This window comes from Manacus vitellinus, unplaced genomic scaffold, assembly GCF_001715985.3.
Source record: "Manacus vitellinus isolate BGI_N305 unplaced genomic scaffold, ASM171598v3 scaffold_9_pilon, whole genome shotgun sequence".
Classification (NCBI taxonomy): Eukaryota; Metazoa; Chordata; class Aves; order Passeriformes; family Pipridae; genus Manacus; species Manacus vitellinus.
In genome coordinates this window covers 9,369,428-9,381,506 of record NW_021940917.1, presented here as the reverse complement: position 1 = coordinate 9,381,506, position 12,079 = coordinate 9,369,428, and the positions used below count along the sequence as shown (strand labels likewise).

The 12,079-nt window shown below is 40.5% G+C and overlaps 1 protein-coding gene across 1 annotated transcript in view; it reads left to right on the top strand.

Moving 5' to 3' along the window:
* The window catches only part of SVEP1 (sushi, von Willebrand factor type A, EGF and pentraxin domain containing 1), a 165,879-nt gene extending 154,039 nt beyond the window's left edge, over nt 1–11,840 (top strand). The window contains exons 48-51 of the mRNA XM_029965446.1: nt 1,969–2,064; nt 4,748–4,843; nt 7,563–7,656; nt 9,280–11,840. Of these exons, the coding sequence (XP_029821306.1) occupies nt 1,969–2,064; nt 4,748–4,843; nt 7,563–7,656; nt 9,280–9,310 (317 nt within the window). The 3' untranslated portion in view covers nt 9,311–11,840. The remainder of the gene's footprint in view (nt 1–1,968; nt 2,065–4,747; nt 4,844–7,562; nt 7,657–9,279) is intronic.
* Nucleotides 11,841–12,079: the final 239 nt, after the last annotated feature.

Genomic DNA, 12,079 nt, shown 5'->3' with positions numbered 1-12,079 from the left:
TGCTTTTACAATGGCCAAAAAAAAGATAATGAGATCCCAGCTTAACTTCCGGTCCTGTGCCTTTCTCTAGTCTTGTCTGTCGAGTTAAGAATAATCCCCACAGCTACAGACAAATAGTCCAGACAAATAGTCTCTGCTTGCCTTAATTGATGTATAACAAGTGCACACCTAGGGATGATACTGTCTCATTCAGTTTCACAACCAGGACCTCAGCAGAAATCCAGGAATAGCCTATCTCTGCCTGAGATCCTGGATTGCGCAGTGGCATGGAGTTTCTGTAATTCATAAAAATTTCTGTACAGCAGTTTCTGTAACTCTTGGAATATTTGCATCTTCTCCATTGACAGAGAGAGAAAATACATTTTAGAGACCGTTTTTCCTGGGCTTTGCATTTATTGTGGGATATAATTTCTACACAAATCTTTTATCTCATAACCCTTTATACATTCATGGGATATTGTTTAAGTGGTGTGGATCACACAAAGCTTTAAGTGGTGTTTCATTGCACAAAAGAAATCTGTTTGGCACATTATTCTGCTTTAGTCAACACCCAGCGACAAGCTGTCTGTGTAGTAATAGATATTTTTACAACAAAAATTTTCAAAATCACCGTTAAGATATTGCAACTTCTGCTAACCTACCAGAGCCCAAGGTCTCTTCCCATTCTCATTATCAGCTGACACTTGATGGGAAGGCTCTTGAGATTGAAAAGTAAAATGGCAGAGCTTTGGCCTCATTTCAACAAAATCCAAGATGTAGCTTGTAGCTTGGCATGGCTTAGGTCCAAGAGTAACTCAAGTTTGGCTCTATGAGGGGAAGATTTGCATTCTTTCCAGTGTGAATTTCAGATCTGAACAGTGTTTCAGTGTGCTAATCCACTGTCTGTATTTAATACTAATACTGAACGTGATCTGAAACACTCAAAGCCTAAATGCATATTTTGCTCACCTAGTAACTAATTAAAGATATGATGCAATTAGCAGTTCAGATTGAGTTTCCTGAGATTACTCTGTGCTCATAACTACCACTAATTAGATGTCAGTCTGATTACTTATTTGTTCTGTAGCATCATCTTGAAGCCACAGTTTTTGATCTTCATAGTATGTACACCAGCACAAAAAGGATTGTACTTCCTCCAATGATCTTTATGTCTAACATGTTTGTACATAGCTTGTCACCTGATTTTGTAAAGTAGTCCTGGTTTCCCTGGATATGTGAGCCAAGATACGGTGAAATGTTATAGAAAAGATGATGAAGTCCAAAGTCTGTTCCATCCAGTCCACCCCAGATTCCTCACTTTTATGATCATGTGCTTATTAATAGGCATGCAAGCCAAGCAGTCACACTTCGGGTTCCAGCATTAAACACTTACTGTGCCACTGCTGCACCCGTTTTGTTCACTTCTCATTATGCTGGATGATAGTGCAATAAAAATTGCTTGTTCTGCTACAGTGTTTAATTTTACTTTCAACAAGCCTTATATTATGCCAGATAGCATTATCTTGGTGTTTCATACCAAAGTCAGAAGAAAGCGTGATTCTATTCTAGAGTTAAATTAGAAGGCATGGGGGGAGGGGAGAGGAGGGTAATAGTTTTTTATGAGATAGGATATTTTTCTTGTTTTACAAAGATTAGTGGGGAAAGCAGATAAAGCGTAGCATCAGCCTTGAAACATTGTCTAAGTAATTCACCCAATTTTGCTAAAAACATCTACGTTTGCATTCTTGTCTTGGACAATTTTTGATTGTCTCAGTGGTCCCCACACTCTGGCTTACAGTACCTAATCAGACACACAGAGACAGAAGTAGCCCTTGAAATCAAAATCAAATAATGCTTCTTTGGGAAATGCAAATGCACTTGTTTTGCTCTGCTCTAAGCTTTACAACTGCAAAGATCTGTGCAAGATGCTGAATGACTAAGCTTCTAATTCACCGTGTTGCGTTTGTGATGAAATTGTATTGTTTTCAGCTGTCTGCCGGTTCCCGTGTCAGAATGGTGGCGTCTGTGAGCGACCAAACGCCTGCTCGTGCCCAGATGGCTGGATGGGTCGTCTCTGTGAGGAGCGTACGTATATCATCCCTAAGTGTAATTTTAAGGATGTTGTAGGTAAGACAAGTGAATTCAGTGCAGTGAACCAGCTGGAAAAAAATAAAGGCGTAAGAGCCGAAACCGGAAAAATCATTACTATATTCTCCTTGACAAATGAAAGAAAGAGAAACTGGTGGCTTGCTTCCATCCCTTGACATCTCCAAACCAAAATAAGCACTTTTTTAATTGATGTGATTTTGTTTGTGGGTGCTCTTTCACTATGGTTGAAGAACAGATTGCTTCAGTTTTCCAAAGTCTGTTTTTAGTAGCAATACATGATAGTTTTGGGGAACAGGGACAAGAATGAAAGAGATGTGAGTGTTCTACTGATTGCTGCATTACTCTCTTGGCTTCTTTTTCTATCAGTCTGTGATTCTGAATCTGATCATTAATGTTCAAATAATGCAACATGTCCCCTTTTCCACACTGTCCTTCCTGGTCTGTGTACCTGTACCCTACAAATTCTGGGCTGGCTTTTCATGTCATGGTTAGAGAAGTGGATCTGTTCTGGCTAAAAGAGTAAAATCTGACTTAGCTCTGTCAAAGATTCCCTGAGTGACATTGGGAATACCAGTTTGAGCCATGTTTCCCATTTTCTTCATGGTGGTCTTAGCACAAGGAATTTGGGAGGTTTAGCCCTTTCGTGTTGGCATAGCTGCTGCATTAGAAGCCTTATTGCTGTACATATAGTAAGGTATGGGTCTCTGTGGATAAAAAGGGAAAGTACCCTTACTGTGTGTAGTATTTGGTATGACCCTGACATAAAGCTTTAGCATATCTAAGAACATCTGCAGCAGGGTTGGTGTCACTGTCCCTGACTCTGAGTATACATGGAGACCTACAAAAACATGTGCAGATTCTCGTGTAGTTCTTGGAGAAGAATGTGGTTCAAGGATTTAAGATGTATCACATCTTAAAATGGTCCTCTGAATCTGCCTCTGAAGTTTTCAAGTCTTCTCTGTGGCAGTGTCAGTTCCACATGGCACAAAATACAGGTATGATATGATACAGGTAGATACAGAATGAGGAGAAGATGTTCACCAAGTTTTGTCTTTCTACAGTTACAGAAACTCCAGCTATGTGGTGCATTCACACAGCCCCTCTTTTTCTGTGCCTGTGTTGTCTGTCAGTATCACCATAGCCACACATGCAAGCTCAGCCCTGCATGTTTCAGTTTCAGCAGAAGAGGATTGAGACTTGTCTGACAAAACTGTGTTTGGTATCCCACAATTGAGTTTATTAGCTTACCATCAGTAGTGATGCTTGAAGCATTCTCCAGGACTAGAGGGCAATTTTTTTGTCCCAGTTATTTTGATCTGTTGTCCCAACTCAGACCTTGACAGCTGATTAACCAACATCACACTTCATGCAGGTACAGGTGCTAGCTCTCTTCTAGTTTTTACTTTGGCATGGGCAATTAAGAGAAGGGAAGAGAATTCCTACAACTGGTTAGTGCCACCTCAATTTTGCAGCATTGCTTGTCAAGCAAGGTGTACCAGTGAACAGATAAGATAGGTTTAGTCTTTGGTGTTGAGTTCTGGAAGTCAAAGGGATTTTGAGCACTGATCTCTTAGGACAAGGCCACAGTGAGTTCTGACAGAATTCAGTCATCTTGTAATTCACAGTAAATTTCACAGAAAACAAGATAGATTAATCTTCCTGAGAGAGTCCTGACCACTCTAAAAAAATACACAGAGCACTACTAGTTTAATAACTCATACAAGTATGTCTCGGTGATACAGGTTAGTCCTGTGAGCTCCATGGGAGTTCGCTATTATTTTCTTGTCCGGGCTGACTGCATCTGCTCAGCTGGTCCTCTGCTGTGCAGCAGAAGAGGAAGAACTCTGCATCAGTGCTCTGCAGCTCCCACCCACCCTCCCAGTATAAAACTCTACTGAAAGTGCCACTCAAGGATCCAAATTTGAGACCCAGCTCAACTCTTGCTCTTAGTAGAGCATTTTCACACAAGTACTTCATTCATTTAGGGTATTGGAGATGATAGTTTTGTGAAGGTACTTAAATCATAAACACATTGAACAGTTTTGCAGATGTGCTCACAGGAGCAGCATAGCTTGATTGGTGCTCAGTCCAGAGGCCATCAGCTGCTTGGTATATACTTTGTTTTTTCCCTGGAGCTTCCAGCTATAGCCTGTTTCACCCAAAATGCCTTATGTCAAAGCCATCTTTCCCTGGGGATCTTGTGGTGTCACCTGTCTCAGCACATTTTCACTGGCCCAGACCAAGTGCTTTTCTGTGGGCAAGGCATAGATTAACTTGTTTTGGATATTACATTGTGGGAGCCCAGAGAATCCTAACTGATTTTGTTTGCCACCATCACAGAAGTGGGCAATGTCTATGGATATTACAAGAGAGAAACAAGCAAACAGCCCTGGCTCATTTCCTGTGAACACAGAGCCTAGAAGCATCTGAAGGACTCTAGCAATTTCCCCACTCTGTCCATTTCTTTGTCATTACTCTTTCTCATATCTGGTTGCCATGCCAGACATATTTACTTCTGCCTTGTGGGTAGATCGTGCTCAACTCTACTGATACTGCATGCAAACACTTTGAGGGGTAGTACAGTCTCTAAACATAAGTTGTTTTCTCGAACACTTTGTTCTTTATTTTCATGGGAGGTAATTCTGTCTCTTCTCCTTAGCAATATGTATTCTGCCATGTCTCAATGGAGGTCGCTGTGTGGCCCCTTACCAGTGTGACTGCCCCCTTGGATGGACTGGATCACGCTGCCATATGGGTAAAACTTTTTACCGTGTTTTTTTTTTGCTTTTTGTAACTCTACTAGCAATAATTAGCACAGTTCACTAAGGACTTACAGAACTCCCAAGCTTCTTACAGGAAAACCCAGGCCTGCAATAACATTCCTGGAGGATTTGCTGTCCCCAGCTGTAAACTACTTTCTAGGAAGTCCCTGATGATTCTTTAAAATGCTCAGAAAATCTTGCTTCCAAAAAGGACAAATAGCATTCACAAGCAGTGCAGACAGCAGAGGATTTCCAAGAAAAAGAATAAAACTAGACTGTCCATTCCAAAATGTATTTGAATTTCATTTTCATCTTCAGCACATACAGGTCACCATTAAACTCACAGACAAGCTGCAGATACTACAGAGGTTTTTCACCACATAGCTGTCTGGTTTGGTGGATTCCCACTTATTGCCTGAGTACTGATCCAGGGAATAGAGCACAGCAAAGCAAGGATTTGAGGGTGGTTCAGTTTAATGGGTACTTGGTACCTAGGTACTTTACTTTAGGTATCATCTAAGTTCTCTGAACAAATTTAACGTGTGCTGCATTTTACTAAAGATCTTCCTTGCATCTAAACCAAGTCTGAAGGGCATGGAACACACCGAAATAGTGAAGGGTAGCGAGAGGAGTGATTCTAGGGTCCAGATTTGTGCCCTAGCAAGTCAGCTTGTGTGAGATGAGGCTGACTGCAATTATGGATAATATTTGAACTCAAGTTTGGAAAATGTGGTTCCATATCAAGACTGAACAAGTGTCAGTTTTTGAAACACTTGTGCCTGTGAAAACAGACATAAAATTCAGCAACTGAGTGATCACTGAAATGTCTTTCAATCGTTACTAAATCTAAAACACCAGTAAATATTAGCTCTTCTCAAAAAATTATTTTACATTTTCTTCACTGTATTTTTATCGTCCAGGTGCACTTTAACTGATTTTTAGCAGAGACTTAACATGAAAGCCTAGTTTTGCTTTCCTGCAAGACTTTGAAGTGGCTGATAGGGTGAGCTGGAGGAGGAATTAATGCCTGTTAATGAATGTTTGTATTATTTGTTTAACGGGTAAGAACAGTGAGTCTGGTGGATAAGCTGTGTGATGCACTGCAAACACGACTATCCTTCAGCAAATTAAAGTTCCAAAGTGAACATTTTAACTCTGAACTACTGTCTTTTGAAGGGACTTTTTCCTAGAACATAATGCATCATTTCCTCTCATATTTCACAAGCTTTGCAGCTATAATAGGTGCTTAAGGAGGATAGATGGCTTCTTAGCTTTTGGGTCACCAATTCAGATCTCTTCAGGCTCGACTTGTTTTTCAGCAGCGGAAGGAAAAATTGTAATGAACAACTGCATCTGCGTCAAGGCCCATTCATAAAAGCTCATAACCACTGCTTATGACATTTTTAAATCAATTCGTGGTTTAGCTACTGGTATTGACATTTTGCCATAACAGAGAAATATTTTGATTAACTGATGGTCTCACAGGAATAATTATGTGCATAAAATGAGAGCTAAAGATGTTTCAATCCTATGCTTCATTCCAGAATCAGAAGTAATTTTCAACATGACATGCTTGGTGCACTTAACTGCATAGGCATGATCTATCTCTATAACCTCCTACCGCTGTTCTTGTTTGGCCCAGAGAAATTAGAGTATTGTATTTCTATCTCCTTTTGCATTCCTGTGATTACTCATTTCCATTTCCTGTAATTCCGTATTAATCAGTGTTTTCTGATGCATATTCCTAGCAAAAATATTACCCTGCGTTTGTCCTCACTGGTATCTTTAGGATTGTCCTCTACATATGCCATTATTGGCTTAAAATTCTTTCAGTTTTTGTGCAAGACAAAAACTGCATTTGAAGGACCTCGTTAAGTGAGTCTCCAAATCTATTCTGTAAATTGTGTGCTTCTTTATCTTTCAGTCTCAAAATTGATAGGAAGACTTGAAGCTTTGACTTTTGTTTGGTTACTTGGTATCCTTGGGTTTGACTGTCACACAAAAGCATGTGCAGACATTTCACTGCTGGGTCAGCACGACCTGTAGGGCAGACTAGTGTTTGGTCTCTAATTCAAGTGCCTTGTAATACCTAATATCACCTCTTCGGGCTATCCAGTGTCTTTCAGGAACTTACTGTCATTCTCTGCTTCCTTTCCTTGTCTCCATGCAGGTGCCATTTTGTGAAGTCTTACTCCTTGTGTGCTGTGATCTGCAAAAGACTTTCTGACCTTTAGCTTCTTCTACTTATTCCGTCTATTTCTATACTTCTTTACCATGTCTAGTATCTGCTTGCCCTGGCAGCTGTTTAGCTGTCACATTCCTTTCAAAAAAGACATTTTATTCCTAGAAATTCTCCTGTTCATCTTCAGACTCTTGTAGTCCCTCCTCCTGCTTCCACTTGCATTCTTTTTTTTTTGCTTTAATTTGCAGCAAAAATAACAGAATTTTTAAGCCAATGTAAAATTATACACTGTCTGTTTCATCCAAGTCATGCACTCCAGCAGATAGGAAAAGTAGTGGAAGTAGTGAAATCACATTCAGCAAAGGTGTTCTTCTAAGGCTGCCCTTTCCAGAGCAAAACATCTTTCACAACAGACTGACAGCCAATGTTTAATGTTGCAGTTTTGAGAGCAGTCCATTCTTAACAGAATAATGTCAGATGGATTTTCAGTGCTCATTAATGCAACTTTGTGTGTGTGTATTTGTATGCAGCTGTTTGCCAGTTGCCTTGCTTAAATGGTGGGAAGTGCATACGACCAAATCGGTGCTATTGTCCCCCATCATGGACCGGACATGACTGCTCTAGGTAAGTGTTGCTGAGCACTATCCCATAGGTAGGCTGAATCACACCCTACTGAACTCTAAGTATGAAGAATGTGCTATTAATGTTGAGCATCTCTAGATCCTGTGAATCAGTGACCTTTAGATGGCTCATGATTTATGGGCAGTCTGGAAAGACCTTAGAAAGTACTCTGCAAAATAATTGCTAACCTTCCAGAAAGGTTTACTTGTAAGCAGACAGGCACACCTACAATGTTGAGACTGATTTTTCATAGTATAAATGTAAGTGGGTTTTTGAAATGTAATACAGAACGTTCTTCAGGAAATTTTGGTGGCCTACTGTTTACTAATGTTCATTTTGAGCTGTATGTGCCTCAGCTGGGTCCATGTTTAGGACTAGGGTCATGCAAACAGATGTTATAAATAGTAGGTCTTCTTATACCCAGTGTTTAGTGATGTAATCATCTAAAGAGTACAGCTCTGTGCCCCTGAGGCAAGTCCCAGTTCTAATCACCTGGCAGGGCTAAGGCCATGAAACATGTGCAAGCAAAAATGCTTATACTTCAACTCACACAGGCTGCTGCTGAGCACATTGGTCATTATTCTGGAGAGCTAAATAAGAACCAGATGAATATTAATATTTTGCTCCAGGAGACAGACGAAGCCTGTGACATTGTAATGTTTTTCTAGTCTTCTTTCTGGACAGATAGTGACAGATGTTCCTCCCTATCTCTCTGATATGCAGTTTATCTTAAAGCTATAGAAGAGATGCTTGCTTGAGTAACTGTATTGTCCAAAATGAATAGTTTTCATTTGTCAGCTGTGATTATATATGCCTTAGTGAAGCAACTTAAATGTATTGCCAACAAATAGTATCCAGCTTTAGACTGAAAGGTACACATCTGAAGTTTAATAGTATTTCCATTTAGGACATGAAGCAGAGAAGCCCATATCCAGTGGATATAGCAGCCGAAAATAATGGATTTTATTTCTGAGGCAAAGCAAAGGCTCAGGCTATTACCAGACTGGATTCTTCTTGTTTTGTCATTTTGTTGGGGTTTTTTGTCCAAGTCCATAGCTCTGTGCAGTATTGTGAAGTCTGAGAGAAGAAGGGTCGTTAGTCCTGCAGGTTTGCAGTCTAGCAGCTTGTCCCTTCAAGAGCTGTCTGAGAGGAAGTTTCCCAAACAGAGCTAGATGAGTGAAGGGAATTAGGACAGAAACAAGCACTGAGATGTGTTTCATAATTTGTTAAACTTTGGCCTCATCTGCTTGTGGCTCTTCATGGGGTATGATAGCATTCTGAGGACTCAAAAACCATACAGGCAGAACAGGAGTAAATGCCATGAGAGCAAAGATTTGCTGTTGCAAGTTAACAAGGTATGATTTGTAAGGGAAAGCTAAAAGGGCTAAAAGCTTTTATCAGCATCCAGGACAAGATTAGCTCTAAACCACCCTGTGATGAGCCATGACTTAAATTAAATGTCAGATATCTCTGTTTCCCATGCCCAGTCTCTTCCCCTTTCAATAAGCTGTGACACTCAAATCCCCGATATAAGTTAAGACACCATCCTCTTGTGCCTCACTGATCATCTCGTTTGGTATGTTCAGTACAGCACTGATTTTATTTTGTTTGGGTTTTTTGATGCAGGAAACGGAAGGCTGGATTCTATCCCTTTTAACATCAGAGCAGCAGTTCTACATTCAGATATCTTTCTTCAGGCTAGGCACCATTGGAATCTAATGCATTGTAAATCAAGTCCATTGCTTCCCTTCCCCACCCCCATCTCCCTTGTTTTGTATTTTATTTTGTGATACGTTTTTACAATACCTTTGAATTTTTAAAGAACTCCTCTGTATTTTTCATTTACAAAAGTATTATCAAATATATGCTGCTACACAGACATCATACACACATACACATACAAATGTAAAGATTCCTACAGTCCACTGAAGGGTTGTGTAAAGTGAAGTCCCTCCCATTTCTTACATACAGTGAGCTAATTAAACTGTCTTATACTGCCAACTATGATTAAACGGAATGTGGCAATTCTGTTTACCAGCTGCCAAAGCATACTACTGTCCAGCAACTCAACAGTAAAGAAGTGTTACACAGGGCTAACTGAGCCACCAAACTGTCATTGGGCCTGTTTCTGAAGTTAAGTTGATATAAATTATAACTACATGTGATGAAGTCTATATTGTAACCACAGTTTCCGGTGAGCGTAAGAAGAAGATTTTGTAAAGTATTTTGTGTGACATCAGCTTAGTTGGAGAGTTATTTAATGGGAGGCATCGGCATGAATTTTACCTGAGATGTTTTGGTAAAATGTAAAAGAGACAAGAGAATATCATGTCATTCAGCAAAAGATGGACCAAGCCTAGCCAACAAGAGCCTTTGAAGCTTTTTGGCCTACAGGCAGTTCAGGTGTAGCTCTAAAGCTGGAAAATCTAGGATCCAGCAGTGGGAAGCAGGTGGACCACTGAAACTTGCACTTTCCATTTGCCATGGGATTCACCACTGGCTTGTAACCACCATCCCTTTCCTGTGTAATGAAGTACATATCTAGCAGCTATCTGCCAGGTGAATGATTTAATAATACCTGGGGTTTGGGTCCCAAAGTTCGACTGCCCTTAAGATGGAGGGAGAAGGCACCAGTTGCATTTACAGGTGAAACTTCACTATTTCCTTGCCAAAAGGCTGTATTTTTGTTATGCAGAACCCTCAGAAAACTGGAAAAGGCCTCTCTTGAGTACACACAAATGCTCAGCTGGCTGAGAAATACTGAGAGCACACATGCTGTCAGATTTCTTATTCTCAGACTGTTGATCCCATTGCATCTGAAGATAGCACACACCTGAATGCCATCATTAAGTCATGCTCTGTTGAACTGAGATGCTAAGATTTACCTGTGATTAAGTAGGGTGGTGGAATTACAAGGCAGAAATCACATGCATTTTTCAAAGTCACATGTTTGGTAATTGTTGTCAGTTAGCAAAAAGTCTGATCTATGAAAGAAGTCATTAAGAGTCAGAACCTGAGAGTCATTCATCAGGAGCTCCATTTTTCCCAGTAATAATAGAAAAGTGTAACTTACAGTCAGCATTGGGAAAGAAAAAGGAGAAATAAATTTCACCTTCTGTAGCATTCCTGCTTAGTTACCCCCCCCCCCCCCGAATAAGAGTGTGCACAACTGCCCCACTCCTCCCCCCTTTATAGATGTACCTTCCTTTTATGCATGAACTTGTATACAGGAAAGTGATACTACGCCAAAATGAGCTCACAGTAACAGGGCTCTAGTAAATACTGACACATAACTGATGGCTGTTAGCCCAACACCAGAAATGGGGAAGAAACAAACAAGTGAATTTGTGAGCCAGTAAGAGCTTTCAGCCAATTAAAAGAAAAACAGAGAGGAAAGAATAGGAGTCATTAGGGGATCAGATTAATGTGAATGTAGATTCCTTCTCAGTGGGAGCTGCAACCAGCTGAAGAGTTGTGTTTTTAGCTCCTACAACCTTCTTTTTCTAGTGGACTCTGCTAGCACGTAGCAAAAATCTTCTGTCTCCCAGCTCCACAGCCACCGATGTTTACAGCTTCAACTGAAGTTAGTGTTCAGTAAGTAATGTCCGCATTTCAACCCATAATCACCACCATTTGTAGGCACTTTGTTCCTTAAACTCCTTGCCGCCTTAACAGCAGATGAAGGGAAGCTGCAGTGAGCCACACAGGACTTCTCAAGGGAAAGAGTGTACAAGTGAGAAAAGCAGATCTTTATTTATATGTCATTCTCATGGTTTTGTCTCTTTTCCAGTGTGTTTCTCTGGTATGTCCCCTGACTCTGCCCTGGTCATCTCCAGAGCAGAACAGCAGTGGTGAGGAGAGAGCTTAGAGGTGGCAGGACATTGTTGGAGAGTTAGGGCTGCAGGATGGCTTTTAGCACCCCAGTTTCACAATAGTGACTAGTACATGGAGTCCCGAGATCAACCCAGTCAACAAGTTTCATAAGGAGATGTGGTGTTAGGACAGAGTAGCTGAAACTAGAGGCTGTTATATTAGTGTTATTGATGATGTTTTGATACTTGCTGGAATACTTTCCCCTCCCTACCCAGTACTGTATTGTCATTTATGTCACTGCTTGTTGTGTGTTTTAAACAACTTCCATGTGATGCACTTTACACTGTAAATAAAGTTGCACCCTGTTTAGTACCCATATGGAGACAACATTGCATTCTTTTCTTAATGCCTCACAACAACAATATTAACCTACTCTTTAGGACCTTCTGGCAAAGCCCAGGTATCAAGGAAATGCAACTCCACTCAAGGGAAAAGACAAAATAATTGTCAGCAATCTTAAAAGGATGTGCTGAATTAGTCCAGATGTGATCTTCAGATAAAAATGCACTTGGCAGCTAATTTTTCAAATCCTATCTGTTGCTAGGGCATATTT